The sequence below is a fragment of the Oculina patagonica genome, chromosome 13 (genome assembly GCF_052425735.1).
Source record: "Oculina patagonica isolate OP01 chromosome 13, crgOcupat, whole genome shotgun sequence".
In the NCBI taxonomy this organism is placed as follows: Eukaryota; Metazoa; Cnidaria; class Anthozoa; order Scleractinia; family Oculinidae; genus Oculina; species Oculina patagonica.
The window spans coordinates 12330147-12348416 of NC_135770.1; the positions used below are offsets into that span (position 1 = coordinate 12330147).

At 38.1% G+C, this 18270-nt stretch overlaps 1 protein-coding gene across 1 annotated transcript in view; it reads right to left on the bottom strand.

Annotated features, from left to right (window-relative positions):
- The window catches only part of LOC144636947 (uncharacterized), a 78254-nt gene that overhangs the window by 41724 nt on the left and 18260 nt on the right, over nt 1-18270 (bottom strand). The window contains exons 12-16 of the mRNA XM_078496142.1: nt 6293-6364; nt 5806-5874; nt 3611-3679; nt 2248-2322; nt 1958-2029 (exon numbers count right to left, since the gene is read on the bottom strand). Of these exons, the coding sequence (XP_078352268.1) occupies nt 1958-2029; nt 2248-2322; nt 3611-3679; nt 5806-5874; nt 6293-6364 (357 nt within the window). The remainder of the gene's footprint in view (nt 1-1957; nt 2030-2247; nt 2323-3610; nt 3680-5805; nt 5875-6292; nt 6365-18270) is intronic.

Genomic DNA, 18270 nt, shown 5'->3' on the forward strand with positions numbered 1-18270 from the left:
TATATATTCTAGACAACAGTATGACATTTAAATTAATGCTTTAAAAAAATGGGGGTCACCGTGCTCGTTTAAGAGAAAACGACCATTTATTTCCTTACCGAGCTTAGCCTGAAGGGAATCTCGTAGTGTTCTGTGTGCGCGCGCGCTCGTGCTCGCGCTAAATGACGCGAAAACTTATGCGCAGAAAGGATGCGCAATGCAATACCGTAAAATCACCTTAAGGTAATTTCTGTAAAATAGAACTGCTCATAGATCTTCAATCAAACTTTGTCTGTTGGTTGTTTACCTTAAGGAACTCTAAATTTTGAAATAAAAAAGGGGGATTGCCGTATACGTTTAAAGGTAAGACCTTGTATATACCACATAATTCCTTAATAATTCTTTTGCGAGCACTAGCAATGTGCACGTTTCCGGTGTTAATTTATTTTTCTGCCATAGAAATGGATCTGTATTCATTATAAAGGAAGAATTTGACCACTGCACTCAAACTAAGAAGAAAAAAAGAATGGTCATCTTGCTCGTTTACAAGAAAACAATGTTTTATCTCTCGCGCGAGCCAAGCCGCATTAAAGAAGCGGCCATTTTGTTTGTGTGTGCGCGCTTATCGCACGTAAAGGTCTGCGCAAAAAGGATGCGCAATGCAATACTAAGCAATCACTTTAACTATCATAATTTCTTCCTTCTGGTCTTCGTCCATTTTGGGTAGCTGGAGTGCTGAATAACATCAGCATTGATATATTCCTTAGTCTTCTTTTAGACAAACTAAATTCACGTCCGTCACCTTGCTCGGCCACAGCGCCACTCCAATGAGGCCATTGTTGGCATGTACAAAGATGAAAAATACATCGCTCCTTTGTTTTTTTACTTATTATATTCTCAATTTATTTACTTTTCTCATGGCTGTTCGACAGGCCAAATTTAGTACAAGAATGATGTGAAGTATTTTTAAATCACAAACAAGTGAACAGCAAATTGACACTCGTACTGTTGTCGAGGTTTTGAATTGAAATTAAATTTTATACATTTATATGTAAGTTTGAAATCTATATTTCCTTATACAAACCTGATTGTTTTAAAATTTTGGTTTCTGCTAAAACCGTTTATTTTCTTAAATTGAAAGAGTCTTTTTTTACATTAATAGTTAAAAACCACTTATTTAAACACTCAAGTGCAGCATGTCAACACCTTTTTATTTTAATATTTTGTTCTATTTATAACGGTCTAAAGCTCACACTGTGAGTAATTACTGTTCCAGACAGTACCAGACAGTACCTGCCACTTTGTACCGGCTTTACCGTTATCTTTTGTTAGAGTAATTTTACTTTGTATACATTTCAATTTTTGTATTTGTAGCTTGGGTATATACATGGATATATATAGCCCTAGACTTTTAAATTCTCAATAAACTGAAGATGGCATGAGTCATGCCGAATGATGTCTTTAAAAAGTTGTTTCATGTTTTTGAAATTAGTTAAGTTTATTTCTACACAGCGTTTTTTTCTACTTGAGGCCCCTGGAGGCAGCGTTCCGGAGGCTCCAGGTTCAAATTCCGTTCTGGTGTTGTTCTCGGTAGTATTAAGTGTAACTCCTTGACTCACATGTAAATAATAAATAGCCAACATCATGGTTCGCCTCCTGCCAGTTGGGATTTTTAAACAAGTTATGGTCATTTACATATTTAATAATAATTATAATAACGTATTGTAGGCGCATTAAAAAAAAAAAAAAACTCAATGCGCTTACATTACTATGTAAAACAAAATGGATTTGAACCTATACAATTGTCATAATTTACTAAAAACACTAATAAATGAAATAAATGAAACAGCTAATTAAATTTAAGGTTCAATTTTGTTTTACTGAGTATTGTCCACACAATCGCTCTGGAAAGTTTTATTCGGTGAGTGGTCTAGTAAGTATACTATTATTATAATAATTGTTCTAACATAATACGCACAGATGCTCTAGGCCGGTTAATTTGGCAAATATATTATTCGGAAGTGAAGTTATCTCGTTATTCGCCAAATACCTAAAAATCAAAGAATAATAACAATAAAAAAAAGTTTTATTAAATGTATTCTTACATTTCTTTTTTAAATGCCTTTTTCCTTGCAATCATGCACTCTGTTCAGGCATATCTGAATGATAAGCCTTTCTTCTCAACTTTAATAAAAAAAAAAAAAAATTGAAAGAAAAGAAAAATAAACATTATTCTACAATATGCTACGTATCTTTTCCTTTACTTACAACTCTTCCATTTGCTCGGACTGGTGCTCAAGCAGTCTACCAGGTAGAAATTTAATAGCGTTGGAAGATAAATACCTGTGAAAAGTATCACCCGTTAAGTGAATTCTTAAATACTTCAGAAGCAGACTAGAAGCTTTCTTCAAGTTGACTTGAAGTTGGCTTTCGCTCTACACAATAAGTCACAGATGGTGCATTTCGCAATGGCGTGAAAATCAGGCCCCTGCATTTCAAAACGCACAGACAACAACAAACTGCAAACGGTCAACTACAACTCGATTTTGTCGAGGAAATAAATGCGATAAAGGAATGAATACTCGGCTTTTTAAGAACTATTCTGACAAGCTTTAGTGGTATCCCATAAATCTCTATGATCCTCCACTACGTTTCTATGTGAACGCTGTCAAAGGCTGTTTTGTAGACGACGAAACATTCATAAGAGCTGGAATTCCATTCGACTGCTTGCTCCACGATGTTCCTATTGACGAATATATGCTCTATCGTACTCCTTCATTGCCTCTATCGTACTCCTTCATTGCCTCTATCGTACTCCTTAATTGCCTGAGACCAACTTGCTCCTTCTGTCGCTTTGCATCAACTCTGTCTGATATTCTTCTGATTAACACTTTGCCCATCACTTTTGCTGCAACAGACATCAGAGTATTGCCCGCCAGTTTCCGCACTGGGTGAGATCCTTTTTTTTGGAATCCTGACAGGAAGACCCTTCCTCCAATAGTGTAATGTAATCAATGTGAATTTGGAGCAGAGCTTTGCACGGAAGCTGATGCCTGAGGAGCTTACATTGGACAAAGAACACTGACTGCTTCCCCATCACCAAGTCATCTCTCCAAACAAGCAATTGCCGCGGGTTGTTATTGATTCAGCGTCACAGGACAACGATATGTGCTTCAACGACTGCCTTCCCAGAAAGGCCTGTAGCCTTTGTGAATATATGTTCTGTCATGTTCAGAGACATGTCCGTGTAAGCCGGGAGGCTGTAAATACTACCGCTACTTATGGCGAGATCTAGACTTGGATACCACAGGACCACCAGATATCTATGAAATGAAATGTTTAGCCTTTGGAGATAAATCGACGCCGTGTGAGACAACCATCGCAATGATACGTAAAACAAATGACAATAAGGAGCAATGGCCGGAAGGAGTGGCAGCAGTTAGACGCGACATCATACACGTATTGCGCAAGTGTGGATAAGGCTGTGAATCAAGATGTCAGAGCTCTCATGGCCGAAGCTTCGATTGATTTAAAATTCTAGCAAGGGAATGCAACTTGAATTTCGATTCTTTTTTGTGCCTAAATGTGACTTTTTTTAATCGGAAACGCGTTTTATCTGTCTGTTACTTACAGTTCGTCCAGGTCTAGGTCGGCGAACAACCGCTCAGGAAGAAATGTAATACTGTTAGATGACAAATCCCTGTGGAATGCAATACGCGTTATTTATGACCATAAGGTTAAAACTGATATACTGTTTTTACTTTACGAAGTCGCGATATCACAGTCGTTTTTCTTTTCATCTTCATTATTTAAATTTTAGAAATCGTGATCCATCGTGATCCTCACCGATACACACGCAGGGTCAATGAGGCTATCCAAACAAGACTTCATCCTAATAAAATAAATAGAGACAGCGGAATTGAAATTCCTGAAGCATGGATACCAACGATCAGAAAACATAACGGCCATTCAACAACAAAGCGGACCTCTGAGGGAACATCATCTGTTAAACGGAAAAATAATGACGATCGAAATGCGCCAATAGCGAACCAATGTGCATAAATAGCGACGCGTAAACAATCGACCTCAACGCCTGATGAAGACTAGTAGTATTGCAGTCGAAACGTCGCTATCAACATCTCAAAGCGATTCTATCATGAGACAAACGAATACAAGTTTTTGTCCGTTAAGGTCGCGCAGGACCCTTGCTCATTAATAAATTCATTAGCCAAATTTCTTGTTGGAGTGCTATCTTGTAACGCTTTAATTCACTACATTTTGAACACCGATTCCTCTAAAATTTAATAAGGATACTCAGGGATGATAGAATTACATCATGATTGTCCTTTTACTGAGAGATGACCGTTGTCTGTGATGTTAAAAGCCCTTAAAAGTTTAACTGAAGATAATGCGATTTTGTGTCCAAGTTTTCAGCTAGCACAGCGCACCAAATTAAATGATTATATAGCCTAGTGATAAATCGTAACTTCTTTGGTGCTCCCAATAGAACGAAATGTTCGATTTCAAAAACTGCACAAGTTAATGGCTTCTAAGAGAGTAAAAATGTGAAATCTAAACTTTGAAACATGCTATCTTCATTTTGAGAAGGAAATTTAAAAATTCGCTCTAGCCAGAGCACAATAGAGTACACCAAGTTTATGTTCCTCGCGAATCAACTCTTGAAATTCTATATCGGCCGAGAAAACTTGGACACAAAATTGAAGATTTTGAGGCTTCCGAAGACCTTCCGAGTCAATGTTTACAACAACGTGTGATATATTCAAAGCTGTGAATCTATTTATGATAATTCCCCATGTCCCAGCGCACGCGGCACAAAGCTGAGAACAATTACTAGTAATTACTTGAACAAAAGAGTTTAAAAACAAACTTCTCATGAATATTTCGTTTGTTGTCGGCTTCAGTCGTCCGGCAGTTCGTGCATACTCTTTAAATAAATACATACTAATGATTGCAAGGGTCATGCGTGACCTTAAAGTAGTGTCCCCAATATCTTAATATAAATACACTAAAACTTAAGAGGCTGTCTTTTTGAAAAACACCCACCCAAATTCGCGTCAAAAAATAATTTTGCCTGAAACTCTGGTTCGGTAAGGGAGGTGGATAGTGCTCGTTTTTCAAGGTCTTCCATGACCAGATTTTCCATAACCGCTGACATTGGAGAACCCATGGCGGTTCCGAAGATCTGTTGGTAGTCATGGTTGTTTTACTTAAAATTTGTTGTCGACAAACAAAAAATCCAACAGGTCAACAATGGTTTTATCCTGCAAGGTGTCATCACTGGAAAGCAAATCTTTAGCAACTTGAATGGCGAGTTTCACAGATATAGATGTGAATAAAGAAACAACGTCAAAAGACACCAGCTCTGCATCTTCTTTGTATGAGACACTTTTCATCTGTTCACAAAACTCCACACTGTTCTTGACCGTGAAATCTGTGCCCATTAGAGGACTCAGGATCTGCGCCAAATGTTTCGATAACATGTAAGTTGGAGAGTCTATGAACGAAACAATAGGTCTTAAGGTGAAACCAGACTTATGAATCTTTATAAACCATAAAAACGAGGAGGCAGTCCATCAGAACTGCGGAGTCTTTGGAAAGGCTGTCACTGAGCTTGTTTTTTACGATCTTTTTTCAAACAAATTTAAACCAGAGAAACCTTTTTTTTTTGTTTTTAATAATGAATCAACCACCTGGTTACAGGACCATTTTTACATTATTTCGTCGATTAAATAGTGACCCTTTTTAAAAAAATAAAATAGTAAAAGCATTTCTCATTTGTTTTATACTTACGCTAGGCGTACTTACAGAAGTTTCAAATCAAGATTGGAAAAAACTCCATCAGCAAGTGATGTAATAGCGTTGATAGACAAATACCTGTGAGAAAGTTCCACTCAGTGCAGTGTATGAAATAAAGTATCACAGGAGCAGAATAACATTTTTGAATATTTAAAAGTTACTTAACCCATCTTTGTTAAAACGGCAGCAGTTTACATATTTACAATCGTATTGACAATTTTAAATCTACGGTTGACGCTTTTTTCTTTATACACCAACTTTTACGGCTACTGTGTTACAAATCCCCTATATTGGTCTAGTATAACAACAGAGAAGTCATTTTATTTGAAAGCTAATCGATATGTGTTTCGAACACTATAATAAACGAATACCTACCTACCTACCTTAGAGCTTTGGAAGGTATACAGGTATAAGGTATAAGATTCTGGAAGCATTTTATTTAATTAAATTAATTAATTTGATTAATTTATTTTGACATTATGCTTATCGTACTTACAGATATTTCAAACGTATCAGATTGGCAAAAATTCCATCAGGTAGAAATTTAATAGCGTTGATAGACAAATCACTACGAGAAGTACCCCCAATTGTATGAAATAAAAGAATAATGGGATTATTGTTTTATTGATATAAAAGGTGGTTTCAGTTTTCCTGTCTTTCTTGTTTCATAGGAGCTAGAGATAATAGCAAGATATCGAAGAAGACTTTTTCGGCGGTAGAGGAGTTCTAAAACAAATTTGGTTCTTTGAACTAGCTGTTTTCCACTTCCATATTAAAGTCATTCAATCGCTCGTCCTCGTGGTATGCGATGCGGTATTCAGCAATAAATGACTAGCCCCAGTGGAAACAGTGAGTTTTGTTTCCACTCGACGTCAAATGTTGACCAAGACTTCGCCTCGGAGAACAATGGGGGTCTCGGGGAAACATTCCTCACTAATTTTGCTTTGGCTGAAAGCGAAATCAATTTATATTAAGTGCGACTTTCTAGAATTATCAACCAGACAGCGGAACAAATGGAATAAACGATTTCGCTAATATTTTGCCCATAGATAGGTCCAGGTGAGAAACCAAACGGACCGTAGTTAGTTTTTCCTAACACAGCTTCCTTTCGTAGAAATATGTCAAAAAAGATTTGCTCCAAATTGCGCTCAAAATCCACTTCCGATTTTACTAATTTTTTCGGAAAGTTTGATGGCCTCGCGCATTATACAGCAGCTGTTTATTGATCATTTAATAATATTTATAATGTAATTAGGTCTTAATTGTATGACTGAGCGAAAAATAAAACAAATCAAGATTAATTTTTAGCCTGAAACGGGGATAAATTCAAGGGCAAAATTTGGAAATGAGTAGCGAGCGAAATTATGCAGTAAAACTCTGCCATTTTTTTCTATGTGCGATAACTTAAAATATCGTAAAAACAATTTTTATGGACTAACTAGACACTTATCTAATAGGATATCTAAAAAAATATCTGAGGAAAAGGTTTTTAGTGGCCCGCTTTGGCCTGTATTTATCACTAATTTTGCTGATAATCTGCCGTTTTTGCGTGACAGAAATTGCGTGACACATGCAGTAAACAGCGAATGGAATTATCGTTTTCAATGCATGTTTGACGCTCTTGTGAGAATTCCGTCAAACAAGCCATGCATAGAAACAAGTCATGTGGTGAACTATTTAAAAAGGTAAAGGCAATATTAGATTTTTCCCTTCGCCATTTCTTGAACCTTTGCGTGATCTCTACACACTCTTGATCACAACATGCTAGATGGTTTAGTTCTGTGTTAATAGTTGTTTTAAGCTGTTGATCATTCGATCATCCACAAAAACCGGTCGTAAAAAAGGAAAGCATTCTCAGTTCAGTTATTTCACGTAATAACGAGTCAATATTGTTTGGTTTATTTCTTTGCGTGATCTAAAAGAAACAGTGCGATGATGTGTTGTTGTTTCCTTTTTGTCTCAAATTGCCGATATTTTGTCCAATTCATGTCCTTTTAAGGAGAAAAATATAAAGCATAAGAAATTATTGGGGAGAATTGTAAACGGCCAAAACATATCAACATTGAAGGTAATATTGAGGATTTTAAATAATTTTATGGTATAAGACAGATAAAACAGCATTGCCTTTCTAAGTTATGTACAGAGTTCTATGTATTTTGTGCCCGAATAGTACGTTTCAAGGAACTGAAGCTTCGAATATGATTAGCGCCAGATTTTAACGCAATATTTGCATCAGTCCTGAATCCAGTGTCTTTGAGACCTGCAAATTGTATAATTAAATTATTTGTATTTTGATAAAAAGTCCTCAACCAATTCCATTCCTCGATCGGTAAACACAACTCTTCGCGTTTTGTGGATAAAACAAGATGAATGCTTGTTGTTCTTTTTAAGTCAGTGCTCCTTTGATCGCAGCGACAGAAATCAGCCTACGGAGAAAGTCTCGCTATAATCATGCTTTGAAAATATAGCACAGCACAAGTCACTCTGGGAGTTTCATGATATGGAGAGTGAAGTAGAGCTGATTCTTGATCGAGCTACGATTTTTTACACTCCTCAATGCAAAGTGTCGACGTAATGACTGCTAATCCCATGGTCTCGGCTGGACAAGAGGCACCTAAAGATGTAGGGTCCTTCAAGAGAAACCAAAGCATAAAATCGTCAGAGTAAAATGTCCGAATGCCGAAGGAAGCTTAAGGGATAAACAAAATCTTCTCCAAGTTAATCATGAAAAGAACGGGACATTTGATTCCCGTTGGATCAGGTAGATATCGACATCTCACTCGCTTCTTGTCTGAATGCAGGCATTTCGTCATACATACGTTTGGCAGTTTTCCTTCTGTTTCCATAAGGTATGTGCAGATCACGCAGGGAAATTTTTGTGTTCAATTTCCAAAGAAGAGAAGCTGTCAAAATTAGCAGCAGAGAACCTGCCTCCACTTGTCGTCGTAAATAACGAGAAGGAAGTAATTGTGAGTCAAATGAAAGAACAGAAATTCAGGATAATAAAAAATGCAAATAATGGTCTTAGCAAGTGTAAAGCTGCTTTATTTTGGACGATGGAAACATAACAGACATGCACAGCACCTCGAGGAGGTGGGAGGGGGGGGGGGGGTACTTGGGATTTCAAGTAATGGGGACAATGGAACCCCCCTAAAACCCCGAGGGCTTTCAAAAACACTCTAAAAAAATACCTGGACAAAAATATTTACCCCAAAAATATCTTATGCCGAATTTCTGTCCATTAGATTTCCAGACAGGGGCAATGATGGTAACACATGCAAAGAAAAAATGGAATCTCAGGGGGAACGCTCGAGCTTATATGCAAAGCAAAGGACTGGAACACCATCATTTAAGATTAATCATCAGTAAAAAACATTTGTTTGTACGTTATTCGCGATACTATGCAACCATGCAATGCACCACCATGGCCACGAATTTTAGATTGTTTTTTATTCCCCCAAGATCCCTTCTTTATTCAGAACACCCATAAAATACTTTTAAAAATTTTCCTAGACAAACAATTCCCAGAATTAAAAATTTCAAACCCCCAAAAAATCCTATCATTATTTCTGTCACTTGAAATCCCGAGTATCTACCTTGGGCTCAGCACAGGGATCCTTTGACAGATTTTTGAGAAATGCTCCAGTGACACTTGATGTAAAATGTTATTGTCAGCCCTCGTTATGGGGTCAGTGATAAACCCCTCTTCTCCCTACTCCTTTCAGTTTTCTTATCTTCCACAGTTGTTACCTTAACCCCAGCCGGCTCCAGTTATTTTTAGTGCAAAATTTCAAGCTTAGCCCTTAAAAACAGGCTAAGAGCGTTTAGTGACGTTTCACATTGAAAAATCACCCTCATGCAACTGGAAGCGTTATGTATAGGCAGCAAAAGGGGAACAAAAGGTACAGGGCAAAGGAGCGGCGAAGTAGGCAGGCTTTTGAATTTCTTTTCCTATAAGAGGGGTGGGATACGATAACCCGAAAAAGCCTTCTATGGATATCTATGAGTGAAAACTTGCAAAGAAGTCGTCTGCTCTCCATCCAATATTTGAGAATTGACAAATTCGTTATACCAGCATTTGGTGGAGACGATTATGTTTATTTAATTAAGAGCAGTAATCGCATAATTTACATACATGTACGTTGCTGAAAAAATTTTAAATTCCACCCTGCAAGCTCCCCTCCCTCCCCCCCCCCCCCAACCTTCTCAACCTCCCTTACGGCCTTTGATTTGCCGCAGTCAGTTGTTGCAATAATCTCACCTCGTTTTGCCCATTTTTTAGTGGCACAAACAAAACTATAGCTCTCCATAAAGAGGATAAGATTTTTTTGGCAAGCTTTACATTGAAAACAATTGCCTTAACGGCTTATGCAACTGAAACCGCCATCAGTGGACAGCAGGAGGGGAGCTGAAAATTCGCCCGTTCGTTTCTTTAAAATGGAGTGGGAGGTGGAGTCTAGTTGGCACTGATTTTAAAACAAAATAGTCAGTTTTGTAACAAAAGATGAAGAACTGGTCGTCACCGCTGGATTCACCAGTAGACCGAATTACATGCCTACCGATTTAACGTAAATATATTTGAAAATACTAACTTTCAGCGAACTGTACTAGAACAAAAATAACACTAGATCTAAAAACTAATACCTTACAATGATCATGAATAAGCGAACTTTGTGAAAGTAGGGGCATTTTTCAATGTGAACCTAGTATGCCTATTCGTTGTTTCGAGGATTATCTTATGCGATTATATTTTTTTTTATTTAATTAAATTAATTAATTTGATTAATTTATTTTGACATTATGCTTATCGTACTTACAGATATTTCAAATGTATCAGATTGGCAAAAATTCCATCAGGTAGAAATTTAATAGCGTTGATAGACAAATCACTACGAGAAGTACCCCCAATTGTATGAAATAAAAGAATAATGGGATTATTGTTTTATTGATATAAAAGGTGGTTTCAGTTTTCCTGTCTTTCTTGTTTCATAGGAGCTAGAGATAATAGCAAGATATCGAAGAAGACTTTTTCGGCGGTAGAGGAGTTCTAAAACAAATTTGGTTCTTTGAACTAGCTGTTTTCCACTTCCATATTAAAGTCATTCAATCGCTCGTCCTCGTGGTATGCGATGCGGTATTCAGCAATAAATGACTAGCCCCAGTGGAAACAGTGAGTTTTGTTTCCACTCGACGTCAAATGTTGACCAAGACTTCGCCTCGGAGAACAATGGGGGTCTCGGGGAAACATTCCTCACTAATTTTGCTTTGGCTGAAAGCGAAATCAATTTATATTAAGTGCGACTTTCTAGAATTATCAACCAGACAGCGGAACAAATGGAATAAACGATTTCGCTAATATTTTGCCCATAGATAGGTCCAGGTGAGAAACCAAACGGACCGTAGTTAGTTTTTCCTAACACAGCTTCCTTTCGTAGAAATATGTCAAAAAAGATTTGCTCCAAATTGCGCTCAAAATCCACTTCCGATTTTACTGATTTTTTCGGAAAGTTTGATGGCCTCGCGCATTATACAGCAGCTGTTTATTGATCATTTAATAATATTTATAATGTAATTAGGTCTTAATTGTATGACTGAGCGAAAAATAAAACAAATCAAGATTAATTTTTAGCCTGAAACGGGGATAAATTCAAGGGCAAAATTTGGAAATGAGTAGCGAGCGAAATTATGCAGTAAAACTCTGCCATTTTTTTCTATGTGCGATAACTTAAAATATCGTAAAAACAATTTTTATGGACTAACTAGACACTTATCTAATAGGATATCTAAAAAAATATCTGAGGAAAAGGTTTTTAGTGGCCCGCTTTGGCCTGTATTTCACTAATTTTGCTGATAATCTGCCGTTTTTGCGTGACAGAAATTGCGTGACACATGCAGTAAATAGCGAATGGAATTATCGTTTTCAATGCATGTTTGACGCTCTTGTGAGAATTCCGTCAAACAAGCCATGCATAGAAACAAGTCATGTGGTGAACTATTTAAAAAGGTAAAGGCAATATTAGATTTTTCCCTTCGCCATTTCTTGAACCTTTGCGTGATCTCTACACACTCTTGATCACAACATGCTAGATGGTTTAGTTCTGTGTTAATAGTTGTTTTAAGCTGTTGATCATTCGATCATCCACAAAAACCGGTCGTAAAAAAGGAAAGCATTCTCAGTTCAGTTATTTCACGTAATAACGAGTCAATATTGTTTGGTTTATTTCTTTGCGTGATCTGAAAGAAACAGTGCGATGATGTGTTGTTGTTTCCTTTTTGTCTCAAATTGCCGATATTTTGTCCAATTCATGTCCTTTAAAGGAGAAAAATATAAAGCATAAGAAATTATTGGGGAGAATTGTAAACGGCCAAAACATATCAACATTGAAGGTAATATTGAGGATTTTAAATAATTTTATGGTATAAGACAGATAAAACAGCATTGCCTTTCTAAGTTATGTACAGAGTTCTATGTATTTTGTGCCCGAATAGTACGTTTCAAGGAACTGAAGCTTCGAATATGATTAGCGCCAGATTTTAACGCAATATTTGCATCAGTCCTGAATCCAGTGTCTTTGAGACCTGCAAATTGTATAATTAAATTATTTGTATTTTGATAAAAAGTCCTCAACCAATTCCATTCCTCGATCGGTAAACACAACTCTTCGCGTTTTGTGGATAAAACAAGATGAATGCTTGTTGTTCTTTTTAAGTCAGTGCTCCTTTGATCGCAGCGACAGAAATCAGCCTACGGAGAAAGTCTCGCTATAATCATGCTTTGAAAATATAGCACAGCACAAGTCACTCTGGGAGTTTCATGATATGGAGAGTGAAGTAGAGCTGATTCTTGATCGAGCTACGATTTTTTACACTCCTCAATGCAAAGTGTCGACGTAATGACTGCTAATCCCATGGTCTCGGCTGGACAAGAGGCACCTAAAGATGTAGGGTCCTTCAAGAGAAACCAAAGCATAAAATCGTCAGAGTAAAATGTCCGAATGCCGAAGGAAGCTTAAGGGATAAACAAAATCTTCTCCAAGTTAATCATGAAAAGAACGGGACATTTGATTCCCGTTGGATCAGGTAGATATCGACGTCTCACTCGCTTCTTGTCTGAATGCAGGCATTTCGTCATACATACGTTTGGCAGTTTTCCTTCTGTTTCCATAAGGTATGTGCAGATCACGCAGGGAAATTTTTGTGTTCAATTTCCAAAGAAGAGAAGCTGTCAAAATTAGCAGCAGAGAACCTGCCTCCACTTGTCGTCGTAAATAACGAGAAGGAAGTAATTGTGAGTCAAATGAAAGAACAGAAATTCAGGATAATAAAAAATGCAAATAATGGTCTTAGCAAGTGTAAAGCTGCTTTATTTTGGACGATGGAAACATAACAGACATGCACAGCACCTCGAGGAGGTGGGAGGGGGGGGGGTACTTGGGATTTCAAGTAATGGGGACAATGGAACCCCCCTAAAACCCCGAGGGCTTTCAAAAACACTCTAAAAAAATACCTGGACAAAAATATTTACCCCAAAAATATCTTATGCCGAATTTCTGTCCATTAGATTTCCAGACAGGGGCAATGATGGTAACACATGCAAAGAAAAAATGGAATCTCAGGGGGAACGCTCGAGCTTATATGCAAAGCAAAGGACTGGAACACCATCATTTAAGATTAATCATCAGTAAAAAACATTTGTTTGTACGTTATTCGCGATACTATGCAACCATGCAATGCACCACCATGGCCACGAATTTTAGATTGTTTTTTATTCCCCCAAGATCCCTTCTTTATTCAGAACACCCATAAAATACTTTTAAAAATTTTCCTAGACAAACAATTCCCAGAATTAAAAATTTCAAACCCCCAAAAAATCCTATCATTATTTCTGTCACTTGAAATCCCGAGTATCTACCTTGGGCTCAGCACAGGGATCCTTTGACAGATTTTTGAGAAATGCTCCAGTGACACTTGATGTAAAATGTTATTGTCAGCCCTCGTTATGGGGTCAGTGATAAACCCCTCTTCTCCCTACTCCTTTCAGTTTTCTTATCTTCCACAGTTGTTACCTTAACCCCAGCCGGCTCCAGTTATTTTTAGTGCAAAATTTCAAGCTTAGCCCTTAAAAACAGGCTAAGAGCGTTTAGTGACGTTTCACATTGAAAAATCACCCTCATGCAACTGGAAGCGTTATGTATAGGCAGCAAAAGGGGAACAAAAGGTACAGGGCAAAGGAGCGGCGAAGTAGGCAGGCTTTTGAATTTCTTTTCCTATAAGAGGGGTGGGATACGATAACCCGAAAAAGCCTTCTATGGATATCTATGAGTGAAAACTTGCAAAGAAGTCGTCTGCTCTCCATCCAATATTTGAGAATTGACAAATTCGTTATACCAGCATTTGGTGGAGACGATTATGTTTATTTAATTAAGAGCAGTAATCGCATAATTTACATACATGTACGTTGCTGAAAAAATTTTAAATTCCACCCTGCAAGCTCCCCTCCCTCCCCCCCCCCCCCCAACCTTCTCAACCTCCCTTACGGCCTTTGATTTGCCGCAGTCAGTTGTTGCAATAATCTCACCTCGTTTTGCCCATTTTTTAGTGGCACAAACAAAACTATAGCTCTCCATAAAGAGGATAAGATTTTTTTGGCAAGCTTTACATTGAAAACAATTGCCTTAACGGCTTATGCAACTGAAACCGCCATCAGTGGACAGCAGGAGGGGAGCTGAAAATTCGCCCGTTCGTTTCTTTAAAATGGAGTGGGAGGTGGAGTCTAGTTGGCACTGATTTTAAAACAAAATAGTCAGTTTTGTAACAAAAGATGAAGAACTGGTCGTCACCGCTGGATTCACCAGTAGACCGAATTACATGCCTACCGATTTAACGTAAATATATTTGAAAATACTAACTTTCAGCGAACTGTACTAGAACAAAAATAACACTAGATCTAAAAACTAATACCTTACAATGATCATGAATAAGCGAACTTTGTGAAAGTAGGGGCATTTTTCAATGTGAACCTAGTATGCCTATTCGTTGTTTCGAGGATTATCTTATGCGATTATAAAAGAAACGACAATTATTTTCCGTGTAGCATAGCGCCCAATCACACTCTCCGTCATGATGGGTGCATGTAAAATAAAGATCTTATAACTGAGGCCGTTTGAATTCTTCTGAATTGTCTTATTAAATGTAGATACACTTTCAAGTGTTTAAAAGCAGACAAAACATGGTACATTGCCTTGTTTACAATTTCAGCTGAAGAGTAGTAAACAGCACAGCCAGCTCGCAGGAAAAGCAACACCTCAATGATAGGTTAAACATATATTCATTATAGGGTAATATAACAAGTAAAGGTTTTACTTTAAGTACCCATTTACAATCGGCATGTGACGTATACTCCTTTTCGTGTATCTTAAATGTTAGATTACTTAAAATACAGAAATTGTAAAAATGTTTACGGGTATTGTGACAAGCCGTGTAACGCAATTGTCTACATTTTAGCTGATTTACGGCAAAATTAGGGCCTGTTTACAAGCAGGTAGGGTAACCCTAAGTGCTAGAGTTACCCTAGCAAGAGGGTTAGAAGATAGCCCGGGTTTACAAGCAAATTAAAATTCGCAGGTAGGGTAACCCTACTTACCCGAGTCAACTTACACCGGTTACGCTTCAGTTAACCTTGTAAAATTTTGTCGTTAGAAACTGTTATTCGAAAATAATTCCGTTCCAGTGCAAAAATACGACAAATTGTGAATGAACACGATGTTTCTTGATCACACATGAGGGGACGCAGGCGGTGTCAACTGTAAGTACTTCAGAGGAATGCTAGGATATTATCCTAGCATTCCTAACATACCTCACACCAGGTTCCTTCGCTTGAGCCGCGAAAGGTGTCATAATCTGTTTCGCTGTCAAAAACATTATATTTATCTAATGAAGACCAGAAAAAGATGATCATAATACCGTCGACTTATAATGTTGTGATGTTGTGATAACAGCGCGCTGTGATTTCGAGTTTTTAAAATGTTGTCGATGTACCTCGGCAAAATCGGAGAAACAAGGAACAAGTTTTAAAGATGATTATTGAAGAAAGCGTGAAAATAAACAAATTTTTAAACTAACAACGAAAATGCACAGCACATTTTATAATACCGGGGAGTCTGTTAATAAAATACAGCCGGACTGCTGTATCAGTACATGTTATTCGATTTTCCTGTTCGAGCCTTTCAAAAAACTATAGAATTTTCGAACTGACGAGCGCATATTATAGCCGCAAGTAACTTACCAAACTGAATTAGCTGCATAATGAGCGGCCGACAATAATAGAAAGGAATTTTCCTATGTTTTTTTTAAAGGCCAAAGCAGTTTAATTCTTGAACTGCGAGAGTAGCGGCCTTTTGCGTACCTGACTCGTACCGGTAACAGGCCCGTAAAATTACGAAACTGAATCTTAAAGCTGTATCGAAGCAAAGCCTTCAGAAGAAAAACGCATCCAATGGAAAACAATGCTAAATAACGCCGCACTGTTTCCATTTTCAGCATTTTGTACAATGTACAAGTGTTGCGGCAAGCATATGTGTGCAGCCGTCTTCAATAGAAACATGCACATAAAATTATTTTTTGCAGTTGTTCCATGACATGGCTGCACCACCTAACAGACAAAAAAAAAAGGTTGCCAGCTAATGATTAGTTACTCTTGATTATGTATTCCATTGGGAGAACAGACTTAAAAGTATATATTGTGGCTCGATGATAAGTATCTCCGTGTTGCGGTCTAAACTATATGACCCACCAGTTGAAGGAAAGAACATAAAAACAATTTTAAAGCGTAGAAGTATTAGAATTGCAGGTTACATCGGACTGTATGAGGCGTGCCGCCCGCCAGCTCCGATGAAGAAAATATTAAAAGGCAGTGCAGTATTAGAATTACAGGTTACATCGGACTGTATGAGGCGCGCCGCCCGCCAGCTCCGATGGAGAAAATATTTTAAAGTGGTGCAGTCTAGAATTGCAGGTTACATCGGACTGTATGAGGCGCGCCGCCCGCCAGCTCCGATGGAGAAAATAGAATTGAGCAGAATTAGAATTGCAGGTTACATCGGACTGTATGAGGCGCGCCGCCCGCCAGCTCCGATGGAGAAAATAGAATTGAGCAGAATTAGAATTGCAGGTTACATCGGACTGTATGAGGCGCGCCGCCCGCCAGCTCCGATGGAGAAAATATAATTGAGCAGAATTAGAATTGCAGGTTACATCGGACTGTATGAGGCGCGCCGCCCGTCAGCTCCGATGGAGAAAATAGAATTGAGCAGAATTAGAATTGCAGGTTACATCGGACTGTATGAGGCGCGCCGCCCGCCAGCTCCGATGGAGAAAATAGAATTGAGCAGAATTAGAATTGCAGGTTACATCGGACTGTATGAGGTGCGCCGCCTGCCAGCTCCGATGGAGAAAATAAAATTGAGCAGAATTAGAATTGCAGGTTACATCGGACTGTATGAGGCGCGCCGCCCGCCAGCTCCGATGGAGAAAATATAATTGAGCAGAATTAGAATTGCAGGTTACATCGGACTGTATGAGGCGCGCCGCCCGTCAGCTCCGATGGAGAAAATAGAATTGAGCAGAATTAGAATTGCAGGTTACATTGCTAATACTCTTGTACTGGTCAGTTTTAAAATTAATCTTTACTTCGACGATACGGCTGTATATTTAAGAGAACGAATAGAAAATGAATGTAGCGAAACATAATGCATCGCAAATAAAATGAGCCCGTTTTTGTAACAAGAGTCTGACCAAATGTTACAACAAGATGGAATCTTCAATTTACTGACCATGACCTAAAAATAGTAATGTTTAATGGATTGACTTACCTGGCGACCTCCTTATTAATGATCCATGACGTGATATCCCGGGCCATGATTATATTTAAAGCGTTTCTTGTGTATGACTGAAAAACTGAACTACGTGCAACCGAACCATTTGCAATATGTCGTAAGATATTTAGGATTTTGAACGACTTTCTGCGTGGAAGGCGCCAGCGTCACCGCAACTCGCGGCTGCAAACTCACCGTAATTTTCACTTTGTAAATCCACATGAATGATCGATGGACAGAACATAGAAATGATCATCTTGCATAAGGCGAAACAACTTAAATCTTAAAAGGTTGAAACGTTTACGCGACATCAAAGTATCTAGAAATCATTCTTGCTAGATGAGCTTCTTCTGTCTTTCCCCAATTGCCGCCAAAGCAGAATTCGCCGCGAACATTATAATTTATTCTGCCGCCAGAATGGAAATTGATCCATGTAATATAACACAACTGATGAGAAGATAACTCAAATGCTGCTGACAGATTATAACACTTTCGGTAACCGCGAACTAATCCTCTTAAGAAATCAGGAACTTACAGTTGACGCCACTTGCGTCCCCTCATGTTCGCTGTTTTTGTCGGTATTTTTAAACATATTTAGCTT